Source organism: Lepisosteus platostomus, chromosome 2 (assembly GCF_059453375.1).
Source record: "Lepisosteus platostomus isolate fLepPlt1 chromosome 2, fLepPlt1.hap1, whole genome shotgun sequence".
NCBI lineage: Eukaryota > Metazoa > Chordata > Actinopteri > Semionotiformes > Lepisosteidae > Lepisosteus > Lepisosteus platostomus.
Window position 1 is genome coordinate 50,795,249 of NC_142612.1, and position 16,489 is coordinate 50,811,737.

The window sequence follows — 16,489 nt, forward strand, 5'->3', positions numbered from 1 at the left end:
GCTTACAGCCTGTTCAAGGTCATTTATTATTAATACTATTAGTAATATCTTCGGTTAAGACTTTGATGCATAAAATATTTAAAATAATTAAAATATTTATTATAAAGGTAGTAGGTTGTATACTTTTGTCTAACTGAGCAATCTTGCTTTTATAAAATATACCAACTTTTTAATGTTTAATGATTAACATGCTGCAATACACAGTTTAAAATTGAAAGTCTAAAGAGTATACAACTTGAATTCTTAATTGGATAAAGCTTGTCCCTCAGCAGTGATTGGGATTCGAAACCGGGTGTTTTCTGGTGACAGCTCAAATGCTGTACAAGAGAGGTTAAGCTTTATTAGCTCCACCTGGAGGTGGGTCCGGATACTATTATAATAGCTGAGGTATTAAGCGGATTGACGCGTTATGATGCGACACATCCACTGCGTTGTACCACAGCGTACCTCGCTCATTTTGAATGGCTGCATCTGTACTCAAAATCCTTTCCAATTATGCATCTTTTTTGAGTACTGGATTCAACCTCTCTTTAATTTGTGAAAAATCCTATTTCATCTTAACTTTTCTGATGTAGCACTGGAGAAATTGTTTTGTGCCAGCCAGTGCATTATATCCTTGTAGTAGGGGGAATGGAAACTGCGTGTGGGCTTTTATTTCCATTCTCCACTAATATACATTCTTAATAGTCACTGATGCAGCTTTAGCTAAGTAATTCCTGGTTTTCATCTTGTGTTTTTAATACGATGATTTTAAAGTCACTATGTCTAATATATTTCAGGAATTAAAATCTGAAATAAATAAAATCATTCTCTTATAATTAAATGAAATTAATACATACACGGTGACATTTTTATTAAATTATGTATCACATTATGTTAAATATTCACTTTACATTCACAATCTCTTAAACCCATATTGGTACAGAGGACATATCAGATATCAAATTAAGGAAGTGAGATAATAACTTCAGCCCCACCTCCCAGACAGGCTGATAAAGGTGTTACCAGTCAAAACGGTGCAGTGTCGTAAATTCCTACAGATGCAGCCATTCAAAGTGCGCGGTACAGACACGGAGGTAATTGGCTACGGCGTCGCGCATTTTGACGCAAGATGACGCGGGGTACCACGGTACGTGATTGTTTGACCGACAGGGGCACTCGTGGTCTGTTGGTCAGTCGTAGAAAGATTTACAGTAAACGTCTTTACTGTGCCCGTTGTAGTATTGAATATTCATATGGAATTGAATATATTGTGAATATATGATTTGGGCAAACAGAGCCATCAAGAAGTACATTATGGGTTGTTGTTTTTTTTTGCAGTTTTATCTAGAACAAGCGATGCTTAAACCTTTGTCTGATTCTTGTGAAACTATCCACACGACAGTTACCTAGGAGTTGACTTCAGTGATGTCACTGATGGGATATTTCTAAAAATCCATCCACTGTAAAACGTCTTCTCCAGTTGTCCTGCATATGTATTCGCTTATGAAGCTGTGTGTTCTGAGCCTGGTTCTCTACATTTCTGTATGAACCAGCTTAGAGGGCTAAAGACAGCTTGTGTTTAAATTGAGTGTAAGGTAATTTATGCTTCTAAAGTCATGGTCAGCATTTATTATTGTACTGTGCTGTAAACTTGTTCTGTGCCTAATGACATTATTTTATAGCTTTATCAAATCTGTACATTGTCTGTCGAGAATGTTTCTGTAGTGCTTTTTCAGCACTCAGCATGTGACCGCGCCGGTGGCGCTGTGGGTTAGGTTCCTGACTCCCATGTCACACGCTCTAAGATTGAATCCCATGTAACTATGACTTTATTTTTTAACAAACATTTCTTTGAAAAAATGAAACGTTTCCCTTGGTCAGAGATTAAATAAAACCTCACTCGCACAAAACAAATTTATATTTCTAAATATCACAACATGATCGAATTTAAGTCTTTTTAATAACAATGAATAGTCACCTATGCGTTACAAAAAAAACATTTATATTGATTTGAATCGAGTTTTGATTTAAATCGTAAACGCGTGTTTAAATATATGTGTATAAAGGCGATATACTGTATAAAAGCGCTGATTCTTATGGAATGTGTTCCGCCGGGGATTCAATTTTATTTTTATTTTTTTTTAAATCGCGTATCTAAGGAAGTCTCAGTTTAACTTTGTTCATGCACAAACAGTGACATGTTACATTATTAATTTGGGTGTCTCCTCTTGCCAGAAAGCTCTAAATTGCATTTTGAGTGCGGTTTTTGACTTTTTCTAAATTGCAACCCATAAATAAAGCTGATATAGTTTAGACTTACTGTATTCTAAACTGTATTACAGCAGCACATTGGACAATGCAACGTAAATTGCAAAAATGCACAATCTGTCCAAGCCCTACTATGAAAATTATTTAAACTGCGACACTTATCATTCATCTTTAAATAAACTTTATTTTATATAGCATTTAAGCGAATAGGTAATTAGATTGCTCATAAACCTAATCGCTTTTTCTACATAAACACAGCGTGATTGCTCTCTGAAAATGCTTTTTCTATATATTTAGGCTCAGATTTCAACTATAGATCGTATTATTATAAACTTTCTTGGAAAAATGTCTTTTATGTAAACCATGTTTGCTATTAATTCATTTAGGGCTAGAATATGTTCATTGTCTTCCAATCGAGTCAAGTTGACATTGGAAGCTTGCCATGCCTGGACTGTTACACCAAGGCATTAGCATGTTAAAGCGATTTCATTTATTTATTTTAGTTAAAATTTTATATATCACCTTTAAAAGTGGAATCTCAAAGCAAAGTAAATGCCCAACACTGATTGTACCCATCTGTCATGCTAATAAAACACCTTGAATTGAATTGAATTGAGGGAGAGAGGGGGGAGGGCGAGCGAGATAACCAGGACGTAAGATAAATAAGATACACTCCACAGACATTCACAACAGCGACATATGAAACGTTTGCACATATAGTTAAGTTATTACTTGGTTTTCAAAGTGCAATGAAATACAATATTGTTGTTGTTGCTGTTCTTGTTGTTTTTATCCTGTAAAGCGTTTTGAGAAGCCACCTTTAAAGGCGATATATACTGTAAAAGCGCTGATTCTTATGGAATGTGTTCCGCCGGGGATTCAATTTTATTTTTATTTTTTTTTAAATCGCGAATCTAAGGAAGTCTCAGTATAACTTTGTTCATGCACAAACAGTGGCATGTTACATTATTAATACAGCTATTCCCTTTGATACCTGATTAAAAAAAAAAATGTTTTGAATCCCCGGCGGAACCGGGCATCCATATGAATCAAGTAACAGGTTTATTCCATGCTGAAAAAAGAAGAAAGAAAACACATTCCATAAGAATTGACTGAGCTCCGCTCTGTACCACGCAATGATCCCCCCCAGAGTCTCTGCCCCGGGTTATTTGAGTTTTTAGACAGAGGGTAAAAAACTCTCTCTCTCGCTTGACCTCCCCCTCCCTGTGTATTGTCTGTTTTTTTGTTAACAAGGCTCGCCAGCTAATGTGAATCGAAACCTGTCTTTCTAGCTTTTAAAGTCGTGCGATGTGTAAGCCACAATTCAAATAGAGAAAAGAGAGCTGACTGCCAAGATTTAAGATGTGGCTGTCAATGTTGGATTAAAAAAAAACACATTGCCCGACGTTTGTTGAGTTGCTTGAAAAATAACTTTATTTCGAGAGACTGGATAAGTAATTCAAGTGTTTTTTTTTAACTTCTTGAAAAACAACTAATAATTTAACTATATGTGCAAACGTTTTATGATATGTCGCTGTTGTGAATGTCTGTGGACATGTTCTGGCTGGACAGGAGGCCCTACTGTACACAGAGAGGGGCGGGAGGAGGGGACAAGCGGATACATACTCTTAGAGTTTGATTAATAGGGAATATAATACAAAAATATAGTACTAAAAATAAGATACACTCTACAGACATTCACAATGGCGACTGTCAGAAGATAGGACACAGCTGCTCAGGCACCCGCTGAATGGAAAAGGGGCACTTTAATGTTCTGTATGGCTAATACTAAAGCCAATACTTCAATACTTTAATATTCTTTTCTGTATGTTTAACAATAGTGGGTACTGGCCTAATTTGTCCCTCCTCCCGTTGTTAGGTATTAATGTGTTGTTAAGTGTGAATTTGTACCTGTTTCCCTGAGGTCTGGCTTTTTTTCTGGAAAACCATAACTCTGGTCTTGTCCAGATTGACTGTCGGCGCCCAGGTCTGACAGTGCTGCTCCAGCAGTGCCAGGTTCTGGTGCAGCCTCTGTTCTGTGGGCGACAGCGGGACCAGGTCGTCTGCAAAGAGCAGGAACTCGATTTCCATAATTAATGCAGATCAGTTAATCAAGGGACAAAACAACTATTGCGCCCGGGTCCTCAATGGGCTTTGACGTGCTAATGCATTGGTTTAACAGTCCGGGTGTGGCAAGCCTCTAATGTCTCCCGACTTCGGCAAAAGGCACACGCCTTTCATTGGAAGACAATGAACATTCTAGCCATACATGTGAATATGGCATAAATCCACAGGGTCCAGAGGCAAAAGTGCCTTGCCTTGCAATCTCCTGGAAACCATTAGTAGCATGGTGAATCGGAGATTCTCAACCCTTACTTCGTGCGACTGGAAAATAATTCGTGATCGGATCAACCAAATGCTTCGTAGAAGGAGGCGCTCTTTTCCTCTAGTCTAACAGTGTGTCCACAAACAAAACATTCCTGTTTGACAAGAGGAATTGAAAAAAAACAATTACTTTTGTCAATGGAAACCGGTGTGTGTGTCTCTCTCTGCTGGATGTCCCTCTCACTCTCTGCTGAATGAATAAAAGTATTTTATTAAAAACGCATTTGCGTTTGTCTGGTATTTACTTTGGCCCCTTTTAACTGTTTTTCCATCTACTGTATTGCTTTGAGATGCCACTTTTAAAGGTGATATGTAAAATAAAGTTTTTTATTATTGTTATAGAGAAACATGATCAGATTTTCCCTGGTTCAGAAAAAAAGATCTAAAGTGCTACACCTAACTTTCTTAATTCAATGTATTTAAAGCAGTGAACTACTGTAGGTGTAACATAACATTCAGAAACACAATCGAGAATAGTTTTGTGGTGTTTGTTTAGATGAAACGTTCCTAAAACGTATAACGTAACAAAATTAAAGACGATTAAAATCTGTAATCTTTCCACTTGTACTGTATGTCATTGGAAAGTTTCTGCTTTGTGTAAGGATGGTATCAAAAAGTAATCTTAAGTGGTGAGAAAGCTGTGCTCAATGTATTTAAGGAGATGCTTCATATTGCTTGATTAATTTTAAAAACTAAGTTATGAATGCAGACGCTCCCTAGGTGCCGCGCTGGGTGTAAATATAAAAATATACATTCGTCCCAGGAAGAAGCCGAAGAGCACCCAGCTGGGGTGCGTGGGGAAGAGCAGGACAGGAGTGAAAGTGGTCAGGGCGGGGTTTAGGAAGGTGTACAGTCTGGTTAGGTATAGATTACACTTTTCTAAAACGTATTTGAAAAATAAAAACGATTACAATCTAATCCTTTCACGTTTGATCCCAAAATCCGAAGAAAAATAAATCTAAACGGGTAGAAAGCTATGCTGAAAGTTTATTAAGATACTTAGAAGACAAAGATACTGTATCAATTTATGTTGCATTAGTCTGATTATGATTAAAAAACACATATAATTAAATATGCGTTTGCAATTTAAATCAAAACACGATTTAAATCAATATAAATGTTTATATTGTAACGCATACTGTCCAGCCTCCATTTCTCTATAAAAATTTACTCTATTACACACACACACAATAGAAGCAGGAAGCAGAAGCAGGGACCATTGTCAGAAGGGAAGAAGGTGACTATTCATTGTTATCAGAAATGACTTAGAATAGATCATGTTGTGTTATTTTGAAATAAAAAAGTCAATTGATTGTCCATAATATTGCTATTCTATTTTTTCGAAGAAATGTTTGTTAAAAGAAAAGTCTAGCACCAGCTGGATTTGAACACACAACCCATGAATTGGTAATCGGGCACGTAGACCAGTGGGCTACAAGGGAAGTTGCATGAAGAAAGAGGCGAAACAGCCCTATAAAGCCCTGTCGCAGTACACAAATATAATCATATCGTTATTAATTTCTTGAGATACGCGATTCCATATTATATTCCCTTTTAATCAAATTCTAAAAGTATGCTTGTTGACTCCGGTATCACGTTAGTTAAAGACTTCGATGCTTAAAATGTTTAGGGACAAATGGAATACTGGTGTGTATGTTTTCTTTAAAGTACCGAGACCAGCCATATACTGTATGTTTAAGTTTCAAAATTAATATTGTTTATGGCCTTCACACGCATTGCAGTATGCTCCTATTCTTTTTATGCTCAGTCACTAAGATTCCCCTTCAGTGGTAAAATTCCATATAAATATTCAATACTTAAACGGGAACAGTTAAGACATTAAATATACATATACATACTGTATACAGTACAGTTTGCATACGGTAATATGTTTATGTTCCTAAATCAATCTCTTTTAAGAGCATGTGAAAGGCATGGTGAATCGATTCTCAAAAATTACTGTACTTTGCATGATTGGAAACAAATGCGTGATTGCGAAATGCTGTGGTGTTACTTTTACAAAGAGTGTCAATGAAAAAAAGAATATGGACCAGGGCAATACTTTGAGTTTACACTTACAGCTTGTCCAAGGTCATTCATTATTAATACTATTAGTAATATCTTCGTTAAAGACTTTGATGGCGACAGCTCAAACATGAGAGGTTGAGCTTTATTAGCTCCACCTTGCGGAAATTCCGGATACTATTATTTTGCTTGCCGTATTATAGGAGAATTTACGGTAACTAGCGGTATTTACCGGTAACTCGCGGTATTTACCAGTAACTCGCGGTAGACTGCGTACAGCGTACCGGAAAATAATGCGGTATCGCCCGCGCATTTTGAATGGCTGCATCTGTATATGTTAACACAAATTAATCTGTTAAAACAGACGCTTATAAGAGCAATGTATCTGTTCGATGAAATTAGCTACAATACACTCAGGCAGGCAGATTTTAATTTTTTTTGCAAAATAAGCTGTTTAAGTTTGTCACAATCTGCTACTTTTCAAAGAGTACATGACTTCTCAAAATGTAACCCTTTCCCTTGTGGAAATGCATCAAATATTTTATTTTATTATTAAGCTATAGACAAAACTAGAGAGACTAACTATAGTGGTTAGATTCTTTTTCACACGCTTTTTTGGCTCCACGAGATAGGCCTTTACTGTCTGTACTTTCCAAGATAATTCAAGATTTTAAGGACACATACATTACAGGAAGAAATTGCCTTTAATGAAGCTGAGAGTTTGACAGAATTTATTAAACTTTCATGCACTCCATCTGTATACATTTATGCCAATTTTATTTCTTAGTTAATCCTTGTATTTATTTACTGTGAAACATTATAATGAACTTCAAGAAATCTATTTTTGTAGCCTCATTTGAATGTGACCTGACTTCGCATTGCTTCCACCTACTCAGCCCTTTATCTAAATAACACGTTTCTCTTGCAGCTTCCACCACCCCTCTCAAGAATTTGTTCTCTGCAGTTCTTGACACTTAATTTCTTTCAACTTCAAAATTGTTCAGTTTGAGCATTCAAGTTCTGATTAAACTATTCCTTTCAAAAACATGATTATATATTTAATCAAACCAAAGAGGATATCATTGGAAGTTGGAGTGTTTTGAGCAACACTGTATTTTTTCCAATATATTGTTCTTAATGGCATTGAATAACATTCTTATACAAACACTTTAACTTGTTGCATTTGGCACTAGGTTATTTTTTATTTTTTATTCTGTTTTAAAAAATAATCCACTTTCTAATTTCACTGTACATCTGCAATGTAAGTAACAATTATATAAAGACCCTTATTCAAGCCAGAAACATTTTCAATGTCACAATATATCAATATCAGCTGCATTCAGCCCAATTCTAAACTTGCAAGCATCATCTTGTCATTGTGTGCGGAGTCCTAATGTGTACTGTGTGTGGTTATTACATCTGCTTCTGCAAATTTTGGTTGAAACTGAATTTAAACTATTAATGCGTTCAAAAGTGGTTGCTTGTTCTCTCACTTACTAAACAGCCTAGTGTGATTTTTTCTTTAGCCAATCACATCACTCAGTCAGTTTTCCCCACCTATATTCTATCTTACTTGACACTGATTTTGCAGTGAGATCCTTTATTCCAGTTCATTACACTGAACTGAACATTACATTGTTCAGAAGGCAAACTGTTGTGAACATAGAACAACTATGAAAATGATTGGACTATGTGTGACTCTCATGCTCTTCAATGTAATGTGTAAGTAAAAACCTGCTTTATTAAGATAGATCACATGCTTTACATATATAGTACATTGTCAAGTATTGTTGAATATGTGAAATTATTTTGTTTATTGAAATGTATATTAATAAGCATCAAATTCATTTTTTTCTTCATGTATAAAAATATTTTCCATCATCAGTTTTCATTTTAGAGACAGAAGATACTAAATTCTAACAAGGAGCATACAGAATATTACATTATATAAATTTTGATTCCTTATCTTTGGACTTGCATCCCTAATATCCCTATTTAATTTTCTAATTTCAGATGTAACTCTGAGTGAGGAAGTTTCTCAAACCCATGGCTTACTGCCAAAAGAATCTGGGAACAATGTAACCCTGCGTTGTTTCTTTCAAGAAGAGAAAACTGTTCATGTGTTTTGGTTTAAGCAGCACACTGTACATAAGCCACAATGCATAGCAATGTCTCTTTCACAATCAAAATTGACCAAGCTTTGTGATGAGTTTAAAGACAATCCATGCTTCAGGGCAGAGAAGGCTAAAGGGCGATTCCATCTCACTATATCAAGCACACAGCCCTCAGATACAGCAACGTATTACTGTGCTGCAATAAAAAACAGCCTTGTACATTTTGGAAATGGAACCTTTTTGAAAATACATGATCAATTTAAAAATGGTTTGTATTTAACAAGAGCAAAATATTTACTAATTGTAAAAAAATGAAAAAAAATTCAAACTGTTCAGGTACTATCTGCCTAGTATGATTGCAGTTTGATGATGTAGGTGCTAGTACACTGTTGAGGACAGTGATTTTAAACCAAAGTGGATTTTGTAATGACACTAGTGCTGCAAATTTAGGTCCAGCCAAACACTTCTAAATTTAGCAAGAACTCAAAACAATTTAGCAATTATTTTCTTCACCAAATAACTCACCAAATTATATTTGCCAAATGAATATTTTCTCTATATTATTAGATCTCATTAGTTTGATATCTAATATCTAATACCAGGATTAAATTGTACTTTTAAGGATTAAGAAAAAATGTCTCTTGCAGATGAACTATTGACAAATGCAGGGGTAAACAGACAAAACAAATGCTGAAAAGCAAGAGAGATTTATATATATATAAAAAACAAGCAAAATATCATTAGAACAAATAAAAGCAATTGGGAGTGTAACAATCATTTATTCAATTTTGACAATTAATATTGCAATTGTACCCAGTTATTTAGCAGATATTTTTCATAGTCTGAGTTATGTCCATGTATATAATGAAAATAATATGTTATATTATATATAATAATATCCAGGGTGTATCCTCCTTAGCACCTGTTACTTGCTGGGTTAATTTTCGACACCACCACAAGCCTGAATTGGAAGAAGCAGTTTGAAAATGGATGGATGTTTTTTCATTGGATCGATTGCACTGTTAACTTTCTTATTATTACTTCAGATATAGTCTATAAGCTGGAGTGTTGTACAACAGTTTGTGTCCATCCCAGTCCAGCCAAGAGATAATGTGACTTTTCAGTGTACAATATACACTGACATCTGTCCAGCGCAGCATGATATCCATTGGTTCAGAAATGTCTTAGGAGAATCCTTTCCAAACATAATTAACACCAATGGAAGCAAGAGTGATCAGTGTGAAAAGAGCTCTGTGGCTGGGATTCCTACACAAAGCTGTGTCTATACCCTCACCAAGAAGAACCTTAGCCACTCTGATTCTGGGACTTATTACTGTGCCGTGGCTACATGTGGTGGAATATTGTTTGGAAATGGGACACTGCTGGAAATTACAGGTAAGTTTTGATGAAAAACTATTTCTATTTTTCAAGACATTTATGTTGCTGACTCTCAGCTCAAATCTTAGCATCCTTCTTAGTATCGGCTTATTGCGTAGTAAAATGATCTCTAACCCTAGCCCATGAAGAATCAGTAGTACAGGTCTGGGAGATACATTACATGTTCCACATCTCTTCTGAGACCTATTGACACACCTCATCTAATGGTGCAGTTTCCAGCTATAAACACTACTTTACTACACTGTAAAGACTACAGAGAATTCTCATATTATTATATGATATATTATATTATATCACATGATCTCTTTCCAACTTCTCAAACTTGAACTGGACATAGGACAGCTGGCTGGGTGTTGATACTAAAGCACAGTAGTTAAACACTCCTATGTTCAAAACTTTCCACAAATCAGACCATTGACACTTTCCCTTCCTGAACTGCAGGAGCTTAGACACAGCTCCCTGCATTCTGCACCTGTTTACTATTACAGTGATCGCTGCTACTCCTAAGGAATGTCCCAATTAAGCACAGGGCCAATCAGTTATTCCTTTGTCTTCCGTTGGAATTCCATTCACTCCAATCAGTCAATTAAGACAGGTTTGTCCAATGTACTTCAGAGAAGGAAGAGGCTTTAAACCTCAGCTTGCTCCATCATATACAGTATATAGTCAGCAATAAAATTAAGGGAATTTATTTACTAATATATTAAGATAATTGAGTATTAATACAAGCTGTATTAAGAATTTTCAATAAGGGAAATCCAAAACGTGCCTCTTTTCCACCATGTAAAAGGATGTTTTAAAGAGCAATGAACATGATTAATATCTTAACATTTTATTTTGAATGTTTGGTACTATTTTTAATATGAAAGAAAAGATCATAATGTGTTACCTTTTTAGTACTTTAATGTAGTTATTTCTATATAATTTTCTATGCTCGTTAGTAGCAGGATATTAATACAGAAATAAGAGTGTGAATGTGTTAGCTGATATAATATAGTACTCTTTATCCTTTGTAGTTGTATCTTATCACATTTATTATTTTTTCTAAGAGGGATGTAATACTAACAAAGCATCTTTAAGTTTTTGTTGTCTGACATTTCAGTATTTCATTAAAATATTACTAAATGGAATGAAGGTGGCTTTAGGTCTAAACTCTAGATAGAAATACTGTAGTTCTGTGTGCATGGTTGAAGAAAAAATCAACATGTAGTATTTTAGAAAATTCTCAATGTCTGTGTGTAATGTGTAAAATCTGCATTTAAAATAGTATTTCAAAATTTTATGTTAATATATATATATATGAAATTAAATTATTTTTATTTTTTTTAGAATCCAGTATTGCTGCTACTTCTCCATCTGTCTGTATTCTGGATCCCCTTGTTCTTGGCATGCTGGTGTCTATTGCTCTGTGTGTGATTGTGATCATTGTTCTTGTCTGTGGAAGATGGAAGAGGAAATGTGAACACTGTGCAGGTCTGGGATTTTACAGCCTTATCATCATTGCAACAACATATAAAAATAATTGTGTTGCTAGTTATATCCACAGAAAGGTTTCCTAATATGCTCATATACGATATTCATACAATACCTGTATAAATATTGTCTGTAAATATCACACAATCTGATGATCGTCACAATCAGCACTAATAATAAACTCACAATCATTGATTACTAACAACATCATCACCATCTTGATATTTAAAATTGCCTACTTGTTTTGAATGATAATAATAAGCAATTCAGAAAGAGTAATGACAGACAATCAGAAAATATGGTGAAAATGTTTTGAAAAAGTTAGGCATTAGGGTTTTGGCTGAGTTCTGAAGACCTCACCATAGAATGAGAAATTTAGGGCCCAATGTAGAGTAATATTAATGAAGTGCCTGCTGCTAAGGTAGAGATGTGTTGAAAGAAGCATGCAAAAGAAAAGCAGATGTGAGGTAGAGGGGAGCTTAATGTGATTATTTAATAGCACTTCAAAAAAGTAAAATGGAGGATTTGAGTTTTCATTTTCAATTATGAATTTGATAGTTCTCATTCCTCGCTAACATCTGCGAGAAATGCAATTAGTAGAGAATGGGCCATAACATTTTGTATTTTAGCATTAGTGAGGTTACTGAAATTTCAAAAGGAATAACAACAAAAAATCAGTTCCTTTATGAATGTTTCAGTATTTAAGTATAATATGTTTTGGCTTAACCTGCTTGGTTAAAAGGTAGCTTCCTGGACGTAGGATGAGGAGGTTTGGAACCCCAGTCAGAGAGAGGGATTAATTAACTAAGGACAGCTGCAAAGGTGGAAAATGTGAGAAGAGGTGTACTGTATGTAAGAGATGTATATCTAGTGAAAGTTGTTAATGACAGTGATTTAGAACAGCTGGGTGAAATTGTCTTTGTCTGTCATTATTCCTCTCGAACTTAAGGACTTCCATTTAAAACCAAAACAATATTTTTTACAGAAAATACAATGCAATTGTATTATACTTTACGGAGCAGTTATGTTATTTTTTAAACGATTAATCCTTCTTTAATTTGTGCAAGAACACCTATTTAAACATATTTTGTGATGTGATTAGATGAGAAAGGAAATAATCAATTATTTTATTACAAGAGTATCTTCTTCTCAGGAAACATTGCTCAGCTAAATCCCAACAATGACACCACCGCAAACGTGTCATGTGAACAGGTATGATATTAAATATTAGCAACTTTAAATACATGAAGTTGAAATAAGTTTAACAGTAGTATAGTTAGTACTATGTTTAAGTGGATTATCTTCCAGTACTTCCAGTAATATTTGTGAATTTAGTAATCCATTTGAAATTATAACATATCTGAATGTGATAAAATGACATGGTAATATTTAAGATTTGTTTTAGAAACAGTGAAAGATTTATAAAAAAGTTGGTTTGATCTTTTTAATACGTATATTCTCCCCTTATGTTTTGTGTCTTGAAATAAAAAAAAAACATTATACTTAAAAATACAATTATAGAGGTGGGTAACGAAATACTGTAGATCATTAAATAGAAATATTTATAAAAATATTTATAAAATACCTTTTTTTTCAGGATGAAGTTGCAGACATGTTGAATTATTCTGCCTTGAAATTCACTAATGGAAAAGCTAAGTTGGGGAGGAAGTCAAGAGACATAAGGCAGTTTATGCTGAAGTCAGATATCAACAGTGGGACTGAATGTTATTATTTTTTCATTCAAAAGTTAATAATCATAATAGTAAAATGGAACTGGGCTGAATGAAGCTGAAGTAGCTGATTCACAAGTGAGTACACTTCCAGTGCCATTGTGCTTGATACTGTAAATGAAGCAAAAGCTGATGTCGAGTTAGGTAATGGGCAGTTATGGAACATTTCAAGACAGTGATGCTCTTTTTTCTATGTTTTTTACCAGTAAATAACCTCTACTTGAGATGTACTATGATAGGAACGGTCAGGTTTTATAAATGCATTGTCTTTGATAGATTTGTTTTCTGCTGTTAACTGGTGAATATTGTTAAAATGTGAAAGAAGAAAATATTGTGAACATTAATAATATCTTTAAATAGAACTGTAGCTGAAACTATGCCTCTTAAAAACAGTACTGTTACAATTTGACTTAAAAAGCATAATGCATAGAATAATTATGTAGTTACATTGATATTGTTTTTCAACATTTTATAATGTGTATTTTGTTTTAGAAATATCTAATATTCTTTAAAATGCAATGTTCTTAATATAAATGTATCTTGAGGAGCAAAAGAAACAAATATTTTGGTGTTGAATTACTAGTTATTTTCTTTCAACTAAGCTAATCTGCACTTACCATCTTTATTTGCTTATCTTATCTTATCTATCTTATCAAAATGTAATATCTTATAATTATTGTAGATATTAGGAAAATACTTTAGCATGCTGACGCAGCTACCCACCTGAAATACTTTAGTATACCATCATTTCTAATAACTACGTACTGCATAGAATTCTGCTGCAGCTCCTGCAACATCTGGTCTTCTCAGTCTCATTCTTCAAACCTCCGCCCTGCAGCTGCCTCCAGGATTATCTATTCCTGAATCTTCACCCTCCTTCCCTTCATGCAGTCAGGAAAAGTGAAAAATAATAGAAAATGGAGCTACAGAGCCTTAAATATTTCTCTTTTATCTCCTACTGCTTCTGATACTGGCCCCTTGGTCATGATCCTGTCTGGTGTCCTACCAATTACTCAGCCAACAGGTGTCCTATGACTCTTCTGTCTTCACCGCCCTCTGGTGTTTGACACTTTTGGCAAAACTAAGATTGGGAGAAAGACAATAGAGATAGGCATTAAGGTAGTTTCTAAGTTAGATATCAACAATGGGAACTGTGTACTAGGTTTCAACTTGGGTTTCCTATGTAAAAGATACAATGATTACAAACATCTTTCCTGCTTCTGGGTGCATTTCTAGAATAGGGAGATAGGCTTCAATTTTTTGCATCTGGGTTTGCAGACAGTGATTTAACTGCAGGTTATATTGCATTTATTTAAAAAAAAACAGCTTAATACTTAGTAGAAATCTAGGGGTGTTCTGGGTGATTAGGATGTTAGGCCTCTGAAATGCCTTGTTTGTACATACTGTATTTACAGTAACTTGTAGAGTGTATGTTTTGTTGTGTGTATATATTGTTTGTCATTAATGAATATTTGTTTAACCATATGTGTCTGGATTGTTACCATTTTCACCAAAGCTGTGCCAGAGAATAAAGAATTTACATGCCTAAAATTATACCAACTGCGTGGGTACATTCTAGAGAAATCACTTATAAGTTGGGGGTTATGAAAAATTGTTTGACTTATTGACTAAACTGCTCAGTCTATTTCCTGATTTTCACCATCTTCATTACCCCCCATTTGTAGCTATGTTAATAATTGTAACTTTGTGTATTGTATGGCTAAATGCTCATGACAATTCAATGGTCTGAATCCAATTGCTGGCCAATGTGAAAGGTGTCCTTTTAACAAACTGTTGTAACAGAAAAAATAAGGTTCTGGATCCTGAGATGAAGTTAAACAGATGAGTTTATTGCATGCAAGGAACAATAAAGCCCAAGTCTTATTTCCCGCAAGAAACAACAAAACTGAAATATTGTTCAATGTGCCGGTACAAACTTTTAGTTTATATAGTATTTTCTTTCCGCTTCTGACGTCACTCGGTCTTATGGTAAAGAGGGGGGTAATGGTATTTGGCCAGTTAAGAGACCCTGGCCAAATGGTCAGTTTAAGATTATGTCCCCAGGGGGTTCTTAGCTCGCATCTGGAATCCTTATCAGTTAACCCCCTTTCCTGCCATAAAATCCAGCTTGTTGTTTAGAAGTCTAAACCTCATACAGAAAAGGATATAATTTAAACCCGTCTTCACATCTTTCTTCATTCCCCCCTTATAAAATATGGCATACGTCAGTGCAGCCTATTTTTTTACACAAAAAATGTCAGGGCAGATCTTTCCTTTCTAGGTGAACAGGCATGCATTGCCATGACATTGTGCGTTCCACGGTTATAGCAAGATGTGATACATGTTTTTGTGGACGTGATGGTTACAATCATACATATAAGCAATACTATTCCTACAAATAAACACTGTAATAAAGTTCCACCCCAGGACCCAAACGCAGACCTCAGCCATGTGGAGATCTATCGTCAGGATCTTGGAATAGCAATATTGAACCAACTCTGATTATCATTTTTTTTTTGCTGATACATATGCCAACACCTGGAATGTATTGATACCATATCCCCAGTAATGCTTTTCAGGCCTAACAAGCACACTGCTGGTCCACCTTAGGAAGCATCAGACACAGAAATGGTAACAATATCCTTCTTTCTGTTCACTTAATCTCTGGTGCCGTGGCTCGGTGCGATGCATGGGACCAGCGATCTCATCCTGTCACTCAGATGGCACAGTCAGTAGTTAGTGGCACTTGATATTCCCTCCCAGCAGGATTGCAACGTCTGGCAGAGTATCTCTTCTTCACCTACACCCACTCGCCAGGTATCCGGTCGTGTCTCCACTCTACTGGAGGTTCCCAATCGTCCAGCACCTATTCACGAGCCCTGTGCACCGCTTCAGTTAACAAACCTACAATGCTCTAATAGAGAGTTAGTGAATTCAACAGTCCGTTAGCCAAACCTGGTCTACAGGGAGTTTCTTTGGCTGCCCGTAATGATCTCAAATGGGATCAGTCTCACAGTTCCGTTTGCTCCAGCCCACAAACTGCACAGGACCGCAGGTAGAGCATCTACCCACGGTGTTCCTTTGGTTGATATTTCCTTTGTTGGTCTTTTAGAC

At 35.3% G+C, this 16,489-nt stretch overlaps 1 protein-coding gene across 1 annotated transcript; it reads left to right on the forward strand.

Moving 5' to 3' along the window:
* The first annotated feature begins 9,408 nt into the window (after window positions 1-9,408).
* On the forward strand, window positions 9,409-14,860 carry LOC148676425 (uncharacterized). Its single transcript, XM_088644413.1, has 5 exons — window positions 9,409-9,444; window positions 9,827-10,169; window positions 11,502-11,645; window positions 12,799-12,857; window positions 13,243-14,860. Exons 1-5 carry the CDS (start codon window positions 9,409-9,411, stop codon window positions 13,429-13,431), a joined length of 771 nt encoding a protein of 256 aa, XP_088500539.1. The 3' UTR covers window positions 13,432-14,860.
* Window positions 14,861-16,489: the final 1,629 nt, after the last annotated feature.